At 39.4% G+C, this 13,895-nt stretch overlaps 1 protein-coding gene and 1 long non-coding RNA gene across 2 annotated transcripts in view; both read left to right on the top strand.

Annotated features, from left to right (window-relative positions):
• Window positions 1-4,591, top strand: part of HS2ST1 (heparan sulfate 2-O-sulfotransferase 1) — a 79,709-nt gene extending 75,118 nt beyond the window's left edge. The window contains exons 5-7 of the mRNA XM_065675570.1: window positions 506-603; window positions 1,831-1,988; window positions 2,897-4,591. Coding sequence (XP_065531642.1) covers window positions 506-603; window positions 1,831-1,988; window positions 2,897-3,123 — 483 coding nt within the window. The 3' untranslated portion in view covers window positions 3,124-4,591. The remainder of the gene's footprint in view (window positions 1-505; window positions 604-1,830; window positions 1,989-2,896) is intronic.
• Window positions 4,592-5,172: 581 nt separating this feature from the next.
• Window positions 5,173-13,257, top strand: LOC136012375 (uncharacterized). Its single transcript, XR_010611689.1, has 3 exons — window positions 5,173-5,331; window positions 12,573-12,638; window positions 12,740-13,257. It is a non-coding gene; the product is annotated as an uncharacterized LOC136012375 (long non-coding RNA).
• Window positions 13,258-13,895: the final 638 nt, after the last annotated feature.

The following is a 13,895-nucleotide window of genomic DNA, read 5'->3' as shown; positions in this document are numbered from 1 at the left end:
AAAATAAATTGCCTCCTGAAATGGCAGTTATTTGTCATATTTAAAATGGAATAGAACATTGTTTAATCTACAGCACAAAATGCACACTCTATCATATAAAGATCCAGCTGTTTCCAGTATCACATAAATCCTGATGGCAATTGGTGCTGTATCTTTAGTCACTTATTTTGTAAGGGAAAGAAAATGATGTTAACACTTACTGACTGGTTTTGCTTGTTTTGACATTCAGCCTTCATCAAGGTTATATTAAAGATGTATCAAATGAACCAGGTAAGATCAAATTGTTAATTAGCTCTAACTCTAGAGTGTCCAAATACTATTTTAATTGAGATGAGTAAGTCCTAATAACACTCTGAAAGCAAAGCTTGGAAATGTACTGCTTTTCCTTTGTTCACATCGTCTCCTGTGTTTTTCTGTCCCCACTACATTTAGCCACTAACCAGGTTGAGATGTGGGATACGCATAAAAGATTTTAAAGCTCAGCTCAATTTTGTCTTTGTTCCAGACCTTTGATGAATGTGTGGCAGCTGGAGGTTCAGACTGTGCTCCAGAGAAACTTTGGCTTCAAATTCCGTTCTTCTGTGGCCACAGCTCCGAATGCTGGTAGGGAGAGAAATGTAGCTTAAATTGTTAGTCAAGTATATCAGTGCTAAAAGCTAAACTTAACAAACCTGAATATGTAACACAGTTGGAGAAAGTGTGTGGGACTGGACAGAGTGAAGCAGCAGGTACTTTTGTCATGTATTTTCTTTTGAAGATGCATTTTAATGTAAGTCTTGCAGCTCTTGAAACAAGCAGTATGTTAGTGTACTGTATCAGCAGTGCTAGGAGGGAAAACAGATGTTTCCCATTTTAACAATAGTTTTTGTAGATTTGGAGTCTTGACATTCTTCTTTTCTGTCAGGCTACAATATCCATCTTTCTGAATGGAGATATTTTGTTCCAGCTCTTAGAGTTTCTGGGGAGAGCAAAATAATTGGGATTAGGATAAATTTGTCTTCTTAAACCTTTACCAGAATCTAGTAGTCAATGTTATGTAGAAGAAACCAAACCAAAGGCAAATAGTGTCCGTCTGTCAATGTAGCATGTTTTATAACAATGGCACAGGCTTTAAAACATTGAACTAAAGGCAAACTACAGGTAAAAAAAAAAAAAAAAAAAAAAGCAATTTGAAGGATTCTGAGTGAAATCAAGGGCAATTATTTGTCAATGCTGCTCTTCATCCAAACATGAGCAGAGCACGTGGTCGTTTAGAGCTCCTGTTTCAGTGCCTGTCGGTCAGACCTATCTGTGCCTGGGCCAGGTGGAGAAGCAGAAAAGGAAAGAACTCTGAACCTATCTTTTCACCCAGTCTAGAGCTATAAAAGGAGGAAGACAATGTCAGTTTTATTTCTGTCTGTTGTTCAGTAGGGAAGTCCCCCCATTAAGTGCAGTGACTTTCTAGTTCAGAATTATGCTTCTAGGATGCAAGATGGAAAGATGTGTTCTTACCAGAACCGTTTCTGGTAGCTATTGGGAAAATGGAGACTGAATATTGACGTGAGAAAATGTAGATCCTCCAGATATTGCATTAATAGAGACATGAACCCTATACACATGTGGTTTGCTTGGTAAAGGAGTTATTAATCAAAGTAAGTAGAGGAGTCAAATTTCTAGGTAAGAGTTCAGATGAGAGAAGCTGCAAAGGGAAGTGAAGTTAGGAGTGGTTACAACTTGAAGTGAGCCTTCCCTTTCCTATGCAAATGTCCTGTTACAAAATAATCTCCATCTAGGGACCAAGGATTGTTGGCTGACATCAGAACTTGCTGTAATTGTTCTCTGTCATTTTAGGAATGTGGGAAGCAGATGGGCTTTGGAACAAGCCAAATACAATCTGATTAATGAATACTTCCTAGTAGGAGTTACTGAAGAGCTTGAAGACTTTATCATGTTATTGGAGGCAGCTTTGCCCCGGTTCTTCAGGGGTGCCACAGAACTGTACCGGACAGGTATTTACATTATTTAAATGGTTGATTTTCAAGGATTCCATGGATTTTTTTCATCCTCTTATCCCTTTTTTTTTATGTGAATTCTTTAGACTTAGACGAATAGTTTTGAATCTCTGCCAGGTTTGCCTCTCAGTTGGCTGGTGTTCCTACATGTTTAAAATACCCTCAAAAGTTTGAGGGCAGCCCAAGTATCTTGCCTTACACAAGCCTGTGCTTGATGCAACCTGGTTGGCTGTGCAGAAAGGCCCAAGGGATACAAAGGCCCAAGTACATGTTACCTTCCTGGGGTCATAGTAAGCCATTTGTCATATAGCTAGTAGCTTGGTTTCTTGGAGCTGCCCATGCAACTTAGTATGAGAAAAAGGTCCATCTTAGGCAGGGCTTCTACCTGCAAATAGAAGGAGAAAAGGATCTGATGTGTAGGGTCTAGATGTGTAGTATTAACAAGCTTATTACAAAGCGGCAGATAGCAGTTCTTAGGGAAAACGCTGCCATCATTTTGGTCGTCTTTATCTCATGTAAGAAGTCTCTTGCTCTGCAGCCTTTAAAATTCTTAACAGTTGATATCAGATTAACATCTAAATAATTAATTTTGAAAGACCAATCTTGCTCCAAGTACATTATGTGGAGTAATCTTGTTCCTTAAATGAAGTGTTCATTCCCTGGGTTTATTAAAGTAAGGAGGAAGAATTGAAAGAACTGATGCAAAATTCATTAACATTTAGTGCAAGAGACTGCAATTTTCCAACCCTGCATGTTACATTAATAAATTCTGGATGAAATTTTGTCGCTTCTAATGCAGTTTATCAACATGCTGAGAGGATAAAACTCTGTGAGTAAAAGGACTGTAGACATCTTTTAATCCATGAACTTTAAAATGAAGTTCCTGCTTTCGTTTTTGCATTTAGGAAAGAAGTCTCATCTTAGGAAAACAACTGAGAAAAAACTTCCCACAAAAGAAACTATTGCCAAGCTACAACAGTCTGAAATCTGGAAAATGGAGAATGAGTTCTATGAGTTTGCGCTGGAGCAGTTTCAGTTTGTCAGAGCACATGCAGTTCGGGAAAAAGATGGAGAATTGTATATTCTGGCTCAGAACTTTTTCTATGAAAAGATATACCCGAAATCAAACTAAGAACAGCACTGTACGGTGACATTGATGGACCTGAATCTTTGGTCACATTATCATCTTAGTCCTCAGCCGTGGAAACTAGATCGCTTGTAGACCTTCAAGATGTTTCCTTATAGATCTGAGAAAAGTGGGCTGTGGATCACCTCCAGGGCATTGGATACTGGCTAACTATGTTGGTAATCCAGAAGCAAAGGCTTCATTTCTTTTATCTAATACTTTCAGTGGGAGTTAATATCCTTTACCTGAAGAAATCTACACTTTTAATTCAGAGCAATTAATACACAGCAGTTCTAGTTGAAAATATATCCAAACAAAAGAATGCTTCTGTTGATGCTCTTTTTAAGTTTCAGAGCAATTTCTTTTCATTTATACTTCTGTGAAGAGCAAATAATTTTTCCCAGCTTTCAACATGGAAATTTGGTTGCATCCAATAGTGTTAATAACTGGTTGACATCTGTGCTTTGTTTTTGTGGATCATGTCACATGATATTAATTGGGATGGTGAATCATGTTCTGCTGAGAAATGCTGCTACAATTGCCCATATTTATCTATGTGGTTTTCTTTACAAATGACAATTGATCAGGAGTGTTCAAACATCATTTCCACATTAATATTGTAAAAAGCTAAAGAATCAGAGCAGTTTTGGTTTAGGTTTCTTTATCCGCACCACCACTGGCTGAGGTTGGGAAAACTGTGAGGAAAGCTGGTATTGTCTGCAGTTCTAGTTGATCCTTACACAGTGGTATAAAAATCATAAACTCAGTATTAAGTTTCTCCATGGATTCTTTGTAATAATTGTAAACTGAGGTATTGGTGAATCCATATTATGACTCCATTAGTGAGCTGTGGTATGGTTAGGGTTTTCCTACTACTTCGATACTTTTATCTGTAGAATATTTTTACTAAGGTGCTTTATAACGTGTTTTAAAGCATTGCATATACAAAAGGAGTAAAATGCTGTAAATACTGCTTATTTTATGTATTTGGACCAAAAGGTTTAAAGTTACTAGTTTAAAGTGGGGTTTTTGCACCCATTCTGTTATGTGTGAAGTGAAAAACATCACATCTACTTCATGGTTGAGTTACAACTGTTGGACATTGCTGAAATGCACCTCAGTGACCTCTCTGACTTCAATACCAGAATGTTGTCCAGGGATTTTCTTTGCAGAAATGTAGTCTTCATCCTTTTATTATGATAAGAAGACAAGAAGAAAAATGTCATGTGTAGTCTGGTTGGGAAAGATGCAGTGAACTTGATTGACATAACTGTATTTATGTAGCTGCCTTATGTGACTATTGTAAATCTGTGAGTTGCCATTATTAACAGTGTGAAACACCTGGTAGATGAAGTAAGTTGCAATTGGCAAACAGATGTTTGGGGCCACTGCATTAGAGCAAATGGCAGTGGAGAACTGTAAGAATTTGTTTCCTATAGAATTTTCTTAAAGATCTGAGTTTTTACACATCTTACACCTGCCTTTTCTTGAAGTGCTTTCCACAGAGTTTGATGGGGGAAGGCACCGAGGAGACATAGTAAGGAATGGTGGTAAAGGTTTAAATTCCCAAGGGAAGATGCTGAAGGCTTAGTTTAAAATTACCAAGTAGAGTTTCTTTAACCAGCTTGTTCTTGTAATGAAAACAAAGGAAATGGAAAATGTTCTGTGAACTGAATGTCTGCAGCCAAAAGCAACAGCCCAATGACAGAGAGGATAGGGAGAGACTATCGGGTACGTCTTGCATTTTCTTTGTTTTCTTGATTTTTTTCCCTTTGATTTTTAAAAATAGATCTCTCTTTGTTCTTCCCAAATAATCAGGGAAGTTCCTTCTGATAGCTTACCATTTATATAGCATGAACCATGCATAAGATTTCCTGTTCCAGTTCTTGTCTATTGATGTAATTAATAATGCCAGCGTGCTTGGGAATAGGATGTGTTAGTTCACAAATGAAGGCATTTTTCCTAGCTAAAGAAAGGAACTGAGGAGTCATACACAAGAAGTAGGTAATGGAGATTAAAAATTTCCGTAGTAAAGCAGTAACTTTTTGGAAATAATATTTACAATCCCAGGAAAGATTATTCACTCACTGTTAGTTTTACGATAGATTTTCTTTTGACTATCTCTTTTCTCCTTCAGAGTAATTCGGATCAGTTTACCTTCTTGAGTCTCCTTCAGAATATTCAGAAGAGCACCTCTAAGAGCAGAAGAGTTTAGTAAGTGAAAACATAAAATATTCATCTAAGTAATGAAGTAGTTATGTAGACAAATGCTTCTCTATTGACAAGAAAACTGATAAGCAAACCTTCTACTGATTTCAGTAGGCTCTACAGAAACCCCTTCTATTCTGTAAGACATTTAAAAAGTTGTCTTTAATTTCTGTTTCCTTCCAGGATTTAGATTTCTTAATTCTGAGTCTTCAGTAAGAACAATAATAGAAAACAATAGAACAATGCAACTTTTGTTACTTTTAAATGAGCAATATATTTTTCATAGGTCATGTCAGAAAGCACATTTTCTTTAATCAGATATCGCTTCCTGTCCTTTGCTGTGAACTGGCAGGGTTGAGACAAGCAAGAATTCTAGCTACAACTGGGAGGTTTCATTCCAGATGTGCTCTGACAATGTTGCTGTCTGTAGAACACAGAAGGTATCAAGACTGTCTACAGATACTCTTATCTAGAGCAACTGTTAAGTCAACTGTGAACTTTTTAGAATCCTTTCAATTGAAAACTATCAAACTTAGATCTCCTAAAAGACAGTTTAGGAGAAGGAGCTTTACACATTTTTAATAACCTGGTTTATTCCTCTTCTATTTGGAAATGGAAACAATCTGAGTTGTTGGAATTAAAAATGTTTTACAGTATATAAACAATTTATCTTGTGAGTTTTCCCTTAATGACTTGGATTGAAAAGCAGCAATACATGGATTTTTGTTGTTGCAGGTTGTATGATCAGTAAACTTACTATGCAGCCTCCTAAACACAGATCTTTTAACTGAAGTCACTGTAGTCTCTGCACAGGAGATTGGCTTTCTGCAGGGCTAAGTTCGTTTAAAAGGTGCTGAAACGCTCATCTCACTATAGTTTAGAGTAGGTTTTGTTACACTGTTCTGTACTTTTGTACAAGATTAACACCCAGATTTTGTGCTAAACTGTAGCCCTGTTGGAACTCTTGATGTCAGCATAATGGCATGAGGTCCAGCTGCACCGGCAACTGCATAGCCATACCCACAGCATGCCTGGAGCACTGGGCAGTGCTGACAGGAGAGCAACAGTGGTTTTAGCTCCTTCCCATAATAATTCTGCAGCCATGCAGCAAGAACTTCACTCTTATTAGTGCATCTATAGACAGCCACAAGGCTAGGGTGAAGAGTATACTATGTGCACATTCCTGCTTTTTCTGAGTTGATTTTCAAGCAGTCTCTCTATTAGTGGTATGCTGATCATGGCCTCATACTCAAACAGGCATGAAAATTTATAGCTATACAATATGGGAGAGGAAGAAGCAGCCCACCCTGGTCATTTGAAATGCCTTTTCTGGGTACTTAGTTTTTCTGAAGATACGTAGCTATTTTTACTTTCCAGGAATAAACATTTGCTTATTTATGGCCTCAGAACTGTTCAGTTTTATATTGGGGAAAATTCAGTTCTTTTATGATTCTGTTTAAATCTTTTATTGAGCTTCCCTGGTGTTGCTGAACACGTATATGACAAAAAGGGGTATGGATGACGCTGTCTGAACTGTGCTGCTTAAGCAGTCATTGGAAAAGCCTGGTTCAAGTGCACTGCCAATTTAGCTGTTCAGAATTAGAGCATATTTTATGACTACTAGAGATTAAACTTTAGGAAACTGTAAGGCTGCTTAGTTGGATGGATGCTTCCTTTACTGTAAGCCCATGCAACTACGTAACCTTTGCAGCAGTATTTATAGAAAGAGTCCTCTTCCTGAGACTTTTCTGGAGCATAATTATAAATGTTCATACACTTCTACTGTCTGATATTTACATCAGCAGCTTTCTGTAGCTTCAGTAAAGAGAGACAGGTTTGTGAGCATTTCTAAAGCAGTACTGAATGTAACTTTGAGAAACATGGATTGTGCATCATGACTTGTTTCTTTTTGAAAACACACACAGCTGAATAGTGCCTTTTTTCCTCACAATCCATGTTGAAGATGCTCGCTCCCGCTCACCCTCTGTAAACTGATTTGATTGTGCAATACTATTCCAACTTGAAACCATTTTGTCACAGCTGTTTGGGAAATAACCTCCACTTTTTCCTCACTATGCTGCCAGCTTTCTGTTGTTGGAGTGTTTCAGTTGATTACCTAATGCAGATGCTATAAAATAAAACACCCAATGGGAAGGGGAAAGAAAAGAAGTCTGGTGTCCTGTCTTCATATTTGCATGTCACATTCACATTAACTGCTTTCCTTCCCCCCCCCCCCCCCCCCCAGAAGATGTTGTTATGCAGTACTATGAACTTTGTCTGCAGCTATTGTGATTTTGACTTGAGCTGGAAGGTAGCTTTTCTGTAATGATTTCTCATAGCTATAACCAAATATATTTATAGGCTTGTAGAATGTGCTTGGTGCTTTCTGGCTAGAAATGTAATAGATTTGCAGAGGGTCACTGTGCTGAAAGCGTCTGTGAAAAGTTCTTCATGTTAAGATGTGTAAGAATAGAAAAGTGGCATTAAACCAGTGCATTGGTACGTACATGCTTCCCTGCCTGAGGGAGTGAATGACCTGACCGCTTATGGTGGTACTGGAAGATGCTCAGTTACAGCGATGAATGTGGTGTAAGAACCTGAATAGAAGGTAAACTTCACTTGCATTTGTAAAGCAAGCACTTAAACCAAGAAAATACAGTGAGCATGGGATACACTGCACTGTTGAAATGCATACAGAAACCATTGCCCAGTAAACATTTCTAGCTGCATGCACGGTGGAGCTGGACAGTCATCTGACCCAGCAAAGCTTCTTAATGCAATAGTCCTTAAATACTCAGTTGTCAGCCTTGATGATTAAGAGCCATCTTGCAGCTACTTAGGAACTTCCAGTTGAGGATTTTGATGGCTTTCAAATCCCCTTTTTGTTGAAAGTCAACTTTTCCTTCCTTCCATCAGTGGAAGGGGTAGGTGTAATTGTGCACAGGAAACAAAGCTTCTCTGCTTTAATCAGCCAGGAGGAAGTGGAGATAAAAATTGCCTATATAAAGGTACAGGACTTCCTAAGGTTGCTGCACCTCTTTAAGAAATGATATAGCAAACAAAATGAGGGGGGAGGAGGAAAGGCCAAAAGAAGTTCTAATACAGAAAGTATTTAAAATGACAGTAGCTTCTCCTGGGAAAGGCAAAATGATGGCAGTGTTACACATCTGCACTGAATACTGGTTGAACAGCTTTTTAACTGGTGCTGCCATTTGCACCATCAACCAGAGTTCATGGGAGGGGAGTGAAAGAAGGGAAAGGGTTTTTTTTGTTCAAAGCTAGACTTTTTTTTTCAGGTCCTGTATTTTCATTTTATTTCTTGTTTGAATCTTGCATTTGATTTCAGTATAATTTCCTTACTTCTTAATAAAATACAAGAAGTTGCTAGTGAATGTCAAAGCAATGTCCAGATGTTTTCTACAAGCACAAGTCCCCTGCTATGACCTCCCCCTGGCTTCATTACCACATAACGCAGATGTGGTAACTTTCAATAAGAGCTAATTTAAAGGACTAATAATACTCTTTATTAAAAAAAACCCTCTACAAAGAACACCTGTGGCCTAAAAATGAAGGCTTTGAGACCTTTCACCTTGTCATAATAACCAACTGCATCCTCATAAAAGTGGAAAACACTGTGATAAACATTCTCTGCCCAATTTCTGCACGTTTACAAGGCTGGTCCCGAATCCACTCAAAGATTTGCTGTGTACTGACATTAACTTCTCGTAATAAACATGACTGTCAAAATAATTGCATAAAGAACAACTACCCATCATCTTCCTGGGAAAAGAAATAAATCTCAGAACCAAATAGATTAAAATGGTGATTCACGGGAATTGTGCTTATAGTTGGAGTTACGCAGGTATCGCATTCCTCTGATGCTTTAACAAATGGTTCCCTACCTTGCTGTACACATGCATCTGTTGTTTCACCCTCCTATTGAGATGAACTCCTCCGTGCTTTCCAACTAAGAAAGCATTGTATTTCAAACAGAAATGCAATATTAATAAGGAAAAGCAGTGTTCTATTTTGAGAAACATGCCTAATTTGGTACGATAATTTAAATGCTCCAACTCACCCAGAGCTCTGGGTTTGATGCAGCGGTTACTGGAAAATATGATAAACTGTGTCTTTACCAAAGAAAGAAAAAAACTTGGTCTAGAGAATAGTGGTATTCTGGCCCTAAAGACATTATTGTCTTGACAAATATTGATTGCCATTTTTAGCACAGAATAGCATTTGGCATCCTTAATCTCCTTTATTTAGAATGTAATAACTTTTAAAACGTTGCGTGACTTGGGAGAATTGGCAAGGGGAAGAGGAACGCTTAACTGCTAGAGACTTGTGCAGTTACAGGCTGGCTCTGTCAGGACTGCCTCACTGCAATCTGTAATGAGTGAATATGTAACAGTAGATACAGTAAGAAATTATATGTGTGTGTCTGTGTAAAGAATACAGAGGGAAGTGTAGGAAGGAATATCTCACTGTATGAGACTGCAGTAATTCCTTAAATCAACAGCTATGACTGCTACCTTCAGCCTTATCATCTGCTTTGGATCTTCAGTACCTTCCCTTGACTTTATTAAGAACCTCAAAATTGCAGCCATCAAGGCCACTGCTACTATAAGCAGGGCCTGTACACCAACAGATGAAATGTCTCCTCTTCTAACCCCAGCCCAAATCCATGCTTCCAGTGCTTTGCTCCACTACTATTTATAGATGAGCTATAGATCTGGAAAAGCAGATTACATTGACTGGAAGGCTTGTCTGCTCTGCATTTGAGGTTCTTCCTTCTTGAAGATAAAATAGTCAGTAATTATGTGATAGAAGGCTGGGAGAAAACACCTTATGCTCAGATTATGTGAAGCAAAAACTATGTGCCTTTGTTTGGTGTCCATTCAGACTGAGTTCACTGGCTCAGGCAGATTCCAACCAGCCATCTGTTAATACTAAAGGCTACTTTGGAGAGCTGGGTGGAAACCTGAGATTTACTTCTAGTAATAACTGCTATAAATATTGTTTTTCCACAAAACTTTGTTTTTCTTAAGACAAACAGCGATTTTTTTCCCATAAATACGGAGCAAAACAGGAAAGCATCAGTGTCCCCACATCCCAGCAAATGTTCTTTGTCAGTGCTTTTGGTTTCCCCCTCCCCAAGTGTATGGAAAAATGTGTGAGAGTGTGACATCTGTGTTCAGCCTCTCCTTTCTCTCAGCTGGCTCTGTGAGATAGTGCAATAGGCTTCATTCCTTCACAAACCTTCCAAAGGACAAGTCTTATCTTGCAGGTATTGTTGTAGGACATGAGATCATGCTCCAATATGGAGTTTATCAAAGTTGGTGTTTACTCAGGATCACCTTTGAGCCTCTGGTGGCAATAGAGGTCCCTATCCTGCACGTCAGAGGTAGTGCTCACGTGTTGTACCGAGTTAGCTTGTGCACGCTAGTGGCTGTGCATGCAGTGGTTTGGATACCTGATGTATCTGACAGTCACTTCATCTAGCAAGGCTATATAACTTGTGGGCCTGGGTTTTTTATGTCTTTGTGCAGGACAAGATGAGAATCAGGCTGCAATCAACAGGTTTTATTAATTACAGCTTCGCAGCAGGCCCATGTGTAACTTTAGTTCCATACTCCCTCCTCCCCAGCTCACCCATCCAGGAATGTCCTCTTACCTATGTATGTGTACGTGTGTCTACACATATATAGTCATAGCTCTCATCACTTGATCATTCTGAGATAAATGAAGAGCGAATTACAAAGCCAAAAAGATTGGCAGACAGCTTTGTAGGCCAAGTTCAAAAACCTTGTCAGTAGTCAGAGGGAGCAAAGCATGCCCAGGCAGACACTCGAACGTGCTTTCGGAACCCATCTTCCTTGTGTATCTGAAATGGCCTCTCAGCATCTGTTGAGCAGTCCAGTTTTGGTTTTACTCTGTTTGAGTACATAGGAAAACAATTGAAAAGAGAAAGCAATTTTCTGCAATGAAAGATCCTGATATTAAAGCTTATTCCTCCTTTCAGAGCAGTGACAATCCAAGGCACGTGCCCTGTGACTGAGAGAAGGGAGAAGCCCTGATGTCCTGCTTTATCACAGATGCTGAGATGGTTGTTCAAACTTCTTTCTTTTTTTTATCTCTGCTTATTTGTGCTGATTTCAACCCATTTCTTGTGTTCTCTCAAGCGAGTGAAATGTGTTCAAAATCCCAAAGCATGTGCTTTTCTCTACGGCTGCATTGATAAACTCTCCCCCATGCCAACCTTCTTTTGTTTGTCCAAATTCAAATAACGATTGATAACTGGATGTCTTACTGTCTAGTCCCAAAGATAGTGCAGAAGACCAGGAAATGGGGACCTGTGTATCACAGCCGTATGGGATATTCCAAAATCTCTTGGTGTCTGTGATATTCCATAACTAAAAGCAATGCAAACTAAGTGTTGTGATAGGTTTGTCAGGTTTTCAAATGTGGAGCCTGAATGTAGGTATTTATGTTAATTTGTGGCTATCTAATGACTTGTTCATGTGTTGTTTTGTTCAGATTGAGCAAGTATCAATAACTTTCTAGGAAAGCAGAATATCGAGTTCTGGTGCCAAGGCGTTAACATCCATCAGCAGTTTGGCATCTGAGTTTGTAATTGTTTTCTGTTGTTCCTTGTTATGAAAATACATTTCTAACAATATTCTTTTAAAAGTCATTTCCTCTTCGTATTCTCTTCTGTAATCACATCTGCAAGAAAAATGTGAGTTAGGGACGTTAATCATTTGGGAGCCCTGTGTCTAAGGCTTTGAAGACAAAGTGCTGCTTCTGCTGACTGTAGACTTTTTGCCCAGGGTGGTTTCCTCTTCCCATATAAATCATAAAACCCCCATACTGCTGTTCTTCCCAAATCAGGTGGGGGCAGGGGGAACCCCAAAGGAATAAATAGCTGCTTTTCATGGGATGTTGCTGCCATAAAACACAGGCCAGCAACAGAGTCTTACAAGATTTTTGAGAAACAGTGTTTAAGCAATATGAATGAAAAACAAAGCCGAATTCCTCACCTGCCCAAAGCTGGGGCAAAACCCCAGCCTCATTACTTCAGTAACTGATAGGATTCTGTTCTCTGAACACCCCATTCAGATTAGGAGTGTTCCTTGAGGTTCTGCAGATCGGTTTCTAGGCTTCAACTGCCTATACATCAGCTCTCTGTTAAGGCATCAAATAGTAAGATTTATTAACATTTGTTCATGTCTCAAATTTCTGTGAAGAAGATGCAGGTGATGGGCAAAGCTGTCTGCTGGGTGAAGACTTGCCTATCGAAAGTCAGAAGCAAGGTTAGTTGTGGAATACCGGTGTCCGGTTTTGGGAATGATGGTTTTCCAGTCTGTCAGATGACACAGAGCGTAACTGAGAAGTTTAAGTAATTTCCCCACAGTTACTCATCAGAGACAGATGTTTTACCCTGCACGTGTGAAGCGAGTAGACTAACATAGGAGGAGGAGGCGAATTCCTGCATCTTGCACTTCTTGTCTTTCTACTCATCTCTGGGCATCTGCCATCATCATCATCTATCCAGTAGAGAATAGTCTCTCCATCAGGTAAGAGCTTTCTTTTCCTACCTGGGAGCAGTATAGATGCTTGCTCTTTGTAGATAACTTGGTGTAAGAGCTGTGTTACTGTTATTACACATAAATATTTTTATTGGCAAATAAACTAGTAGTGCTGCAGATCAAAAGGAAGTCTGTGTTGGTAAGCAGTTTTGGCATGTGGCTGCCATAATATCTGATTGTTACCAGATAGTATTGCATAGAGGCCTCTTTGCAATGTGTTTGTTAGGAAGTCTGGTACTGATGTGCTGTATCAGATGTAAGGCACTGAAACACAGGTGGGATTTATCTGTCTTAAGACAGTGCATCTCCTGATCCTTCCTGCTGCCTGTGTGGCTGCTCGCCCCTTGACCTGCTACACTGTGGGCCCACAGGCACTTCAGCAGGGGTGCCCCATGCAGGGCAGTGAATGGGCCAGCTGGATTCCTGTTTCTGCCAGCAGCAAGAATGCTGCTGCCATCCTTTGGGTACAGCAAACAAGAACAGGTTTGAGGAACAGGGCCTTGACCTGGTGGGTATTGATACTGGTTCACATTAGGGTAACAGCAAGATTGGGTTTATTGTTGCTCTCCTAAGCCAGGAGTGCAGTGTCTGCAAATACAGCAAGGATGCTGGTATAGGTGAATTGCCCACAGCTTTGCAAGAACATTGTGCAGGAGCCAGCAATCCAGCTGAGACCTCTTGAGCCCTGCAAGGGCTGCTCCTATGTTTCCTTGCTAATCTTCTTCGCATATAACTTCCTACCTTGGCATGACTAATACGCCGAATTAATGTGTCCTAACCTCAAGCATTTTAATGTAATAAAATAGTAATTTATGTCTTAATATGGAATTTAATTTCTGTGCTTGCCTGTCGTGTTTCAGGCACCAGGAAGGGTCAAAGAACACGTGTGGGTGTCTGGGGAGTCATGAATCCCTCCAACTTGCTGTTGTTGGCTGAAGAGACATATCAAGGTACAAGATGCTGTTCGTTGGGACTCCAAAA

The sequence above is a fragment of the Lathamus discolor genome, chromosome 3, assembly GCF_037157495.1.
Source record: "Lathamus discolor isolate bLatDis1 chromosome 3, bLatDis1.hap1, whole genome shotgun sequence".
In the NCBI taxonomy this organism is placed as follows: Eukaryota; Metazoa; Chordata; class Aves; order Psittaciformes; family Psittacidae; genus Lathamus; species Lathamus discolor.
This window is presented reverse-complemented; position numbering and strand designations above follow the sequence as displayed.